Source organism: Mycetomoellerius zeteki, unplaced genomic scaffold (genome assembly GCF_001594055.1).
Source record: "Mycetomoellerius zeteki isolate Tzet28-1 unplaced genomic scaffold, Tzet1.0 scaffold673, whole genome shotgun sequence".
In the NCBI taxonomy this organism is placed as follows: Eukaryota; Metazoa; Arthropoda; class Insecta; order Hymenoptera; family Formicidae; genus Mycetomoellerius; species Mycetomoellerius zeteki.
In genome coordinates, this window is record NW_017257690.1 from 1946 (window position 1) to 11367 (window position 9422).

A 9422-nucleotide genomic window follows, 5' to 3' on the forward strand; every position below is an offset into this window, starting at 1 on the left:
GATAAAGAGTAAATTGAACCGAGATGAAAGTTAATTTTACATTAGTGGAACTAGGTCTAAGGGTATTTAACATTAATTGTGTTCCAAAATTCACTAACAATACTGAAAATCTACAGAGTGTACAAAAGATTCCGGACTCCTTAAACATCTTGAAAAGTAAGCTTTCTGAGAAAAATGTTTCATACAAAAGTTGTAAGGTTTAAAATGATGAATCTATTTATTGATCTTATCAGTTTGACATTGAATGGTGCCACCAAAGTCAAGTCAAAATCAAATCGATTTTTTTTTTAATAAAACACCCTATTTTTTATTTTAGTATCTAATAACTAGTATCAAGAGTTTTTCAAAACACTATAATAAAGCCTCTTTTTAATCAGTACCTTTCGAGTTATGAGACTTGAAAGACTTATCATTAGCATTAGCATTACCTAATAAGGTGTATCGCATTAGAGGTTGCCCAGTCGGATTTATAAGTCGTATGTATGTGTGCGCGCATGTGTGTATGTTTATCTCCTCTTCCCTTCTTCTCTTTTCGTCCTTCACACAGTTATCTTTGATTGTAAAGTATTTATTTAAAATATTAATACTAAACAAAGGTCAATGATCGAGCAAAAAATTTTTTAATAGGTTAAATTATTATTAGCATATCAACATAAATTATAAATTAAAACCGACGCTTTAGGACCACTGATCCTTCTTCAGCTAACGTAATTTAAATATAATCATACATCACATAATCACATATAATCACATACTTTTTTAATAACACAAATTTATAAACTAATATAAATTAATAAATTGTTCGTTGTATCGATAAAACGCTGACATCATATTATATTATAAATTGGTAAGTCATCCAATGGACATAAGTACATTCAAGTAAAAAAGTCAACGGCAGTGAGGTTTTTTACATACAGAAGTTGAATAAAAACTGATGTCTCTGCTTCTCGTTATAACAAAAGAGTGTCACATCTATATCAAACTGTTATACAAATAGGTCATCAAATCTATCGTTGTTCAACGAAAGTCAATGACCATAAATTAAAAATTAATTTGAGTATATGTATTAATTTATTTTATTAATAGAAAAACAATTTTATGTCAAAAATATAAAGAAAAATTATATAGGTTATAAAGTTATAAAACTTACATTTTAAAGCAGAGTAGGGTTACCAACCGTACTCTTTTAAGAGTACATGTACTCTTTTCAAAGTCGGACAACAGCGTACTCTTACTTTTTATTTATTGTACTCTATTTTGAGAAATGAGACGAAATTTAAAAAATTATTATTTAATATTTACATTTATTACTTTACAAAAAAGTTTTGCTTGGCTTGTACTAAGGCTTTGGCCATTATGTAAAATATAAATATTTATTTACATATTATGGTATATGTATAGAGGTTTTGATAGAGATTTGGTTATATGTATATATTTGTTGAAGAAACTTATAAATAGCAAAATATGTTAAATACATGAATCAATTTTATTTTCTCAATTTTATTAACATTAACATTAAAAAATCTGGAAGTAAAATATAAAGAAACATATTTATTCGTAACTTTATGAAGACTGAATAGACGTTGTCAATAAAAATTCTAAAAATGTCATTTTATTGAATGCCAGCATTTAAAATAAAAAAGTTCGTCATCTTTTTTCCTTTTTTTTTAGAAAGTATACTCTTTTTGCATATCAATGTACTCTTTTCGTGCGACCAAGAGTTGGTAACCCTAAAGCAGGGTTATCATATCTAATGTGTTAACGCGCAATCGACGTTCAAATTCAAATGAGAATATCGCTCTGTAGGGCAGACAAAAGAGTTCTGTATATATTTATTTATTATTGTTATTCCGAATAGATTCTAATAAGATAAAATAAGATTCGTCAAGACTCTTTGTCAAGCTCTCTGTATTTCTTTGTGAATTAATCCGCTCCATTTGTTCTTTAATATGTAGCTTTTTCGAAATTCTCCTTTTATTGTAGTCAGTTTCAGTATCTAAGATCTTAGTACCTTCTCAATCAAATGAATAGTTATTGTATAATGACAGAGTGTCTAGACGGATTACACCTAATATTACTAATGTACTCATTGACTCTAGTTCTCTTTGTCTCTGTCTACTCTCTTTGTCTTTTCCACATATAAAACATTGCAATCACTCTGCAACTTATTTTATAAACCATATTCTAAATGGAAATTTTGTTCAATTTATTTTTATATACTTTAATAAAAGAAGTCAATTTGTTTGAGCATCTATATCCTCTTGTGATGATGGATTTTATTAATAAAGGACGATAGTATTTGTTACATTTGATAAAAATAGTAAAATAAAATTTTTTTTATTTTACCGAAAATCAATAATATAATCATTATAAGTATAAAAATAAATAAATATGTGAATGCTATATAATTTTAAAAAATATGTAACATAAAAATATTCTTTTTCGATATTTACTAAGTATTGAATGCCCGGCAATCAAAATTTGTTATGTAACTACTAAAATATGTTTTGCTTATAAAACGTTTTTGTGCTCGAGACTTGTATATGAGAAATCTGTTTTCACTTTTTAATAACCGCATAATTTGATTTCTCCACTTAAATCCCTCTATAAGTACGAAGAGCGATGATTGTGCTGAAGAGATATAAACCCGCGTTTACCAGGCCGCAAATCTAGATAACAATTAAAGTGGTATTTATATATAATAATGGTATTTACATAATATATAATAAGATCTATATAAGTAAATGCAATATGTGTATTTAAACAGCTCAAATCCAACAAATCACCTTTTACGATTTTTATATTCTTGCTAAGAAAAAATTTACTAGAAATTGACAAAAATGATTAAAATCCTTTAGATAAAAGATGATTTATTAGACTTATGACATTTTCTCAGATAACATTTATGTTGCATAAGGTATCTAAAAGACATCTTTTAGACGTCCTATATATAAAAGATGTCTAAAAGATATGCATGTTATCTGGGTTGTAACACAATTGTATACAAATTGATAGGAATTACATGTAACACCGTTACCGCTATCGTTATCGTTACTTTTTTATAATAACGTTTTATAATAATAATTTTTTATGATAGTAACAATAACGTCATGGTTGGAATTTTATGCGTTACGTAACGAATAAGAGAACGAGTAAGATAACGAATTACTTTTTTTCAATAAGAAACACATAATAATAAACGAATTACTTTCAAAAGTGACTGTCCCAACCCTGGCGTTACTGTCACAAAAAAATATAACGTCATTACCAAATCATTAGGTAGTTTTTGCAATAGCGTTTATCCAGATACAGTGAACGCTATAAGGTCAGGTTATTTTCTTCTTAACAACTAATTAAGAAAAAGATAGCATGACTTTAGCGTTCACCGTATCTGAATTCACGTTATTGCAAAAACTCCCTATTATTATAAAGAAGTGACGGTAACGATAATGACATTACACATAACGTGTTACTTCCCTGTAAATTGATTATCCAAATTAAATAATATTGTACATTATAGTTCTATATTTTATAACATTGTACATACAGAAGCACCTAATAACAGCTCATAACCATTGTAACGTTTATAATTATTGACGTGTACCAAGAGTGTCAATGAGGCCGCAAGTACCAATCCAAATGCAATGGAATGATAAAGAAGTTCCTAAAAGTATAAAAAATTATGTCAATCAACATATCGTTTGAATTATTATAGAATCTTTTTTTAAGTCTCACACGTTTTTAATATTATTTAAATAAATTTTAACATTTAAGAATATTTTTCTTACATCTTATACAAAAAGTACGCATATTTACTTACAAATAAAATAAAAGGCAAATGAAATACAGATAGCCGATTATGTAAATTATATTAAAAAATTTAAATTGTATATAATTTAAATCATATGAAATATAATTACAATTTTACATACACACACACACACACACATTTTTTTATTTTTGTACTTACATAGATAGTCTTAGATATAATAGATGCAGTAGAGAAAGATGTCAGACAACTGAGAAGAAGGATGAAAGTGCCAATCATAAAAGTAGTCGTTATAAGAAGAAAGAAAAGCTCTGCGGTATTCCGATAAACTAAATTGTTACTAAATTCGTGACCAGCAATTCCTATGCAAACTATGCCTAGTGCCTGTTTGTAAAAACATGCAAATATTTCAAATTAGACAGAGATATAATTTTCTTATGTAAAAATTAATTGGTAAAAATGTGTATTATACACATATATATATAATCGTATATATAAAATTATATATATATATGTGTATAAGATACTATGTAAAATTATATATAACACTGTGTAACACTTATACAATAATTATATATATAAATTCCTGATTATATATTTATATACCATAACAATTCATATATGTATATTCATACATGTATATGTATGTACATGACCTCTTATAGTTTAAATATAAATTTTTATAATCATCTAGAAGGCATCTGTCATAGCTTGTCATATGTAATAATATAATTATATACATATAAAAGGTAATACTTTATTTTATCAATGTATACATTTATAATATGTCATTTTTCAGAAAGTTTTAATTATAAAACAATTGTAACATATAAATTGGTCGAACTAATTTTTTTTACTATAAGGATATACCTCAGTAGCATATATTGATACTGTATAATGTCATATACGTTTCTTAAACGGTTGTAGAATATTAGATACATAAATTTTGCATTAATATCTATCATTATAACATTTATATTTTGGTTTAGTTTGATTATTTTATTCCATTAACACCTTAAAAATGATCGTAATAAAGATCGAAACGTTGTCTATAACTTAGTTTATTAATTTATTAATTTATATTTAATCCTCCCCCCCGCCAGCAATGTTGAATTCTAAAGGCACAGTCGATTTTTTATTGTGAATTCTGACAAATAAATTTAAATTTGTAAAAAATATAATCTAACTTCTCTCTATGATAGTAAAACGTCGTTGTTAAAGTTTTCACAAGTATGTAAGAATTTTTTCAGATTTTTATACAGTGTGAAACAACATAAAAATCTGCATTGAAATTCGAAGACTCTTGCAGACAAAAAGTGAAAATTTTCATTGCCGACAAAAGCTTAATATACAACATTTATTAGCACGAAAAATCTGATTGACTCATTTAATTTTGTTTTAAAGTACAATTTATATAGTAATTTATTAAAATTATTGTTCTATGTTTTCATTGAAAAATTATCGTTACTATCCATAATTAATTTTAATAAACCGTCTTGCATTGAAAAATAACAATAAATTCTTGAAATAATCAAGAAATATATTAATATAATAACTTCAGTGAAGAATTAAATATATGAAATAATAATGAGGCGCATACCAATTGTAATAACTTCAAAATACCACTCCAAGTTTTCAAGTAACCGGTATTAACGACGATCGTGGACGAGCTGCTCGTCACTGTTTGCGTTCTAATCGTCACTGAATGAGACATCTTATACTGATTTTAATGTCAGTTCTGAAATAATCAAAGTTCAAAAATAATTGTGTTCTCCATTTCCTATCGTTACTTATAAAGATTCCATTCAATATGCGTAAGTGGGAACGTTTACTTGCGTCAAGTAGGACAGGGTCAAGATTTCGAGATGTGACCTACATCGAGCGAGAATCCCCACGATTTTTTCATGAAAACAAAATATGCACTTTTATTATTCCTCGAAATTCGAAATTTGTATGTTTTTTTGCAAGTTATATGTAAATACATACATATGTACATATATATATATATGTATATCTCTAGCTATATATCTATATTATATATAGATATATGTATGTATGTAAACATAATATATTTACATATATATATTGGGAGTAATTATAAGATTTGATTCGTAAAAAATTAATAGATATTTTTCAAAAACATTTAATTTCGACGAATGAAATTAACTCAATGTTTAATTGCATGCTTCAATGGATGAAACGTACATAAATGAAAACATTTCCATTACAAGATATTCTTTGATGGTCCGAATCATCCAGACACACCCTTTAAGTTTGCCCAATCGATAGTGCGTGGACCGACCTTCGGATTTACTTTCTCTCATTGAAGAGACGCCATAAATACAATAATAGGGAAAATATTTTAATTCTACTAGTTATTACAATTTTTATTAAATTTCACTTTATCCAGCTGAATTATATATTGATGAAATTAGCTGTAATCTTCTTAATATAATAATTATATTAAATTTAATATGCATGTGATAATTATGATAACGCCACATACATCTTTAAATGATGAATAAATTGAATTTAATATATAGTTATACAAGATTGGAATTTTCCTTTTAGTGTAAAAAGTATTTTTGTTGATGTCACACTTCTCTGATAAAGAAAATAAAAAGCTGAATAGTTAACCAATAAGAACTATATCAAAATAAATAGATTTTTTTTATATCTTGTTTCTACTAATTGCGGTAACTTATTATTATTCAAACATTTATAAGTGAATTGCAAAAAATATAAATTGTAAAATATAAGATAAACATAAAATAAAGTATAAAATATAAATATAAATTAAATATAAAACAATTTTTTATGCAAAATGACGATCCATTATTCTATACATCGTAAATGAATATAGGATGTGTATAATAATTATTTAAAAATGCTGAATAGAAAGAATTGTGGCTTGCATTATATAGAATATTTTTATGTTTACAATATCATAAATAAACATTAAAATAAGTATAACTTGTAATCAAAAACATCTTTTCGTACCTTTTAAGAAGCATGCACTTCTCGAATTTCAAAATAACTTCATATACGAAATACTTAAATGTAATAACATTTATAAGAAGAAAAAGAATGCTACAAGTTTATACTAAAGGCGGGACAAAAACAAAGTTTATACTACGATATTAACAATGAGAAATATTAAAGTCAGTCATGTGAAAATTTGGCATCACGCGTGGAAATTGAACCCCGCGTTACGAACAAGCAAACGTCCGCTTACGCAGTCATGGGTTATTTTTAAATATTCAGAATACATACGTAAAGCGTGAGTTAAAAATTTATCGGAGCCGCCGATTAGAATTGAATCTGTCATTATATCCGATAAATTCTCTTAATGTTTCCTAGAAAAGATTTCGTAAAACATCGCCACTGATTATATTTTATCTATAATACTATATATACTCTTTGTTCATATTTTCCAAATTATTAATTAATGCTTCAAATTACTGAACTGTTATATTGCGTAAAGTTTAAACCAAATTATCTCTCTTACTAATTTTACTAAGAATCGAGAAAAATCTTGAATTAAGTACATGAGATAACATAGCAATTTAACGTACAAATCCTACATTAATTATAATATCAGCAAATACACAATTGCATAAAGTTCGAATCCTTTATATTCTATAATCAAGAAATATGCAATTGGATTCAATAAATGAGAATAAAAAATGTCTTTCGAACTTTCTTGACAGTGTAAAAAAAATTTCGTTGCTACGTTAATATTATAAATATATTTGCAGAAGTTTAGATAATTGTAATTATTATGGAATTATTGTAATTTTCAAATATTACTCGTTTACTTTTTACTTGTAAAATTATTCAATTTATTACAACCGAATAGATAATTATTCAACATGGGATTGAGTGAAAAATTACTTGATGTACGACCGAATAATGAATAATTAATTAAAACGCATGTTTAATCAAGAATAAAAATTGCACATGCCATATGAAGCTCCACTAACCTGAAAACACGTTGTTACACACCAGCCGTCAGCAACTGACTGGTGCGTTGCGTTTTGAACGGGAAACCAAGGATGACGTCATTGGTGATATCATACATCCACACATTTTTAAATAATACGTGTGTACTATACTCGATGTAAATACATCGCGATTCTTAATGAGGCAAGATAAATAAACATATCAAAGATAGTCTTTTTGACAGAAATAATTTAATAAACGAAGAATATGAAATAACGAATGCGTGATAAAGCGTTTAGTATTGTTCACAATTGCATGCCAATGTGATACATTAATTTGCATCTTGATACATATTTTTATATAACTCTCTTTGCATTCATATCCAATGTAATGTAAAAATGGAAACTGTCTACATGAAAACTGTTTATATATAAATACAAAAATTAATTCATAAGCCTGTTCTTTTTAGCTCAACTTCTTGCACGGTTCATCTTTTTTTTCTCTCCAACATGGAGAGAAAAGGAAGAAAGATGAACTGTGCAAGAACTTTAGCTAAAAAGAATAGACCTCTAGAATGCTATTGATACTTTATGTACATATATATATATATATATACAGGGTGTCCCATAACTCACCTGACAACCCCAGACAGCACAGTAACGTTTTAAAAATGTATTTAAAACGTACATGTTGGACGTTTTGGATATGTTAAAAACGTCCAGATTAGATCCATGGATATTTTAAAAACGTTTCAAAAACATCCAGTGTTACCATTTTGGATTTCTTAAAAACGTCCATTTTAGGACGCAATGGACTAAAACTGGACCAAATTAATACATTAAACAAATTTTAGACCACAATTCAAACAAAATGATTCTTATAAGAATATATAGATAGCCAATGAGAGCTCTGCTTTACATCGTCGTGTAAGAAAAAGCAGAGCTTTCATTGGATATCGCCCATCGCATCTAGTGTGAACTAAGCGCATTAGAGACCCTCAAATATCTCTTACGTTGTATCTCTTTTAGTATCTCTTAATCTCTCTTAGGGCCGATTGTTCCATCTTTTGGTAAAGTTTACCTGTTAGATAAGTAGCAAAATTATCCCCATCACGCGGATTGCCAGATTTACTTATAACAGGTAAACTTTACCGAAAGAACAATCGGCCCTTAGTATCCCTTCGCGTATCTCTTACTTGAGGATCTCTACTAGCCATCATGATTCTGAACGCAGCCCTGGCTGACTGCACGTTGGAAGCAAAAGATTCCAAATTCTTATCACTGCAAGTAGCAAGCTATTGCTGCTCGACTTGCCGCTTGCTGCGTACTGTCTGAACTAAGCTTTAATTTGGTAAATTTTCGTTACCGGAGGTAACAAAAGTAAAACTCCTTGTGCGATTTAAAAAAAATTTTAACGTCAAGTCAGCGAAAGCAACGCGAGTAGCTTAGAAAATTTTTTACATGAAATGGACATTTTTTAAATGTCCAAATGTAAACATATTTTGTACGTTGAATAACGTACATTTTTAAAACATTCGTACTACGTCTATGGACGTTTGGATCAGATTAAAACCAAGTCTGGATGTCGTGTGCTGTCTGGGACGTTCGTGGGCAGGTAGAGCGGACTAAATTGAGTCGAAAAGTCCTCTACTATTTTGTAATTTTCACAATAGTTAACAAGATATTAATTACTAAAAATTGCCGAATATTGG

The 9422-nt window shown here is 27.7% G+C and overlaps 1 protein-coding gene across 3 annotated transcripts; it reads right to left on the reverse strand.

The window, feature by feature from the left end:
- Positions 1-2470: 2470 nt before the first annotated feature.
- LOC108728945 (uncharacterized) lies at positions 2471-7788 on the reverse strand. 3 transcript variants are annotated; one of them, XM_018457785.1, is made up of 6 exons: positions 7753-7788; positions 5602-5641; positions 5370-5507; positions 3971-4153; positions 3548-3664; positions 2471-2669 (listed from the first exon to the last, which is right to left on the reverse strand). In XM_018457785.1, exons 3-6 carry the CDS (start codon positions 5481-5483, stop codon positions 2595-2597), a joined length of 489 nt encoding a protein of 162 aa, XP_018313287.1. In that variant the 5' UTR covers positions 5484-5507; positions 5602-5641; positions 7753-7788; the 3' UTR covers positions 2471-2594. The 3 variants fall into 3 exon arrangements, with proteins under 3 accessions (XP_018313287.1, XP_018313288.1, XP_018313290.1); XM_018457786.1 differs by lacking the exon at positions 5602-5641 and adding an exon at positions 7043-7125; XM_018457788.1 differs by lacking the exon at positions 5602-5641 and having other exon boundaries at positions 7753-7785.
- Between the last annotated feature and the right edge of the window lie 1634 nt (positions 7789-9422).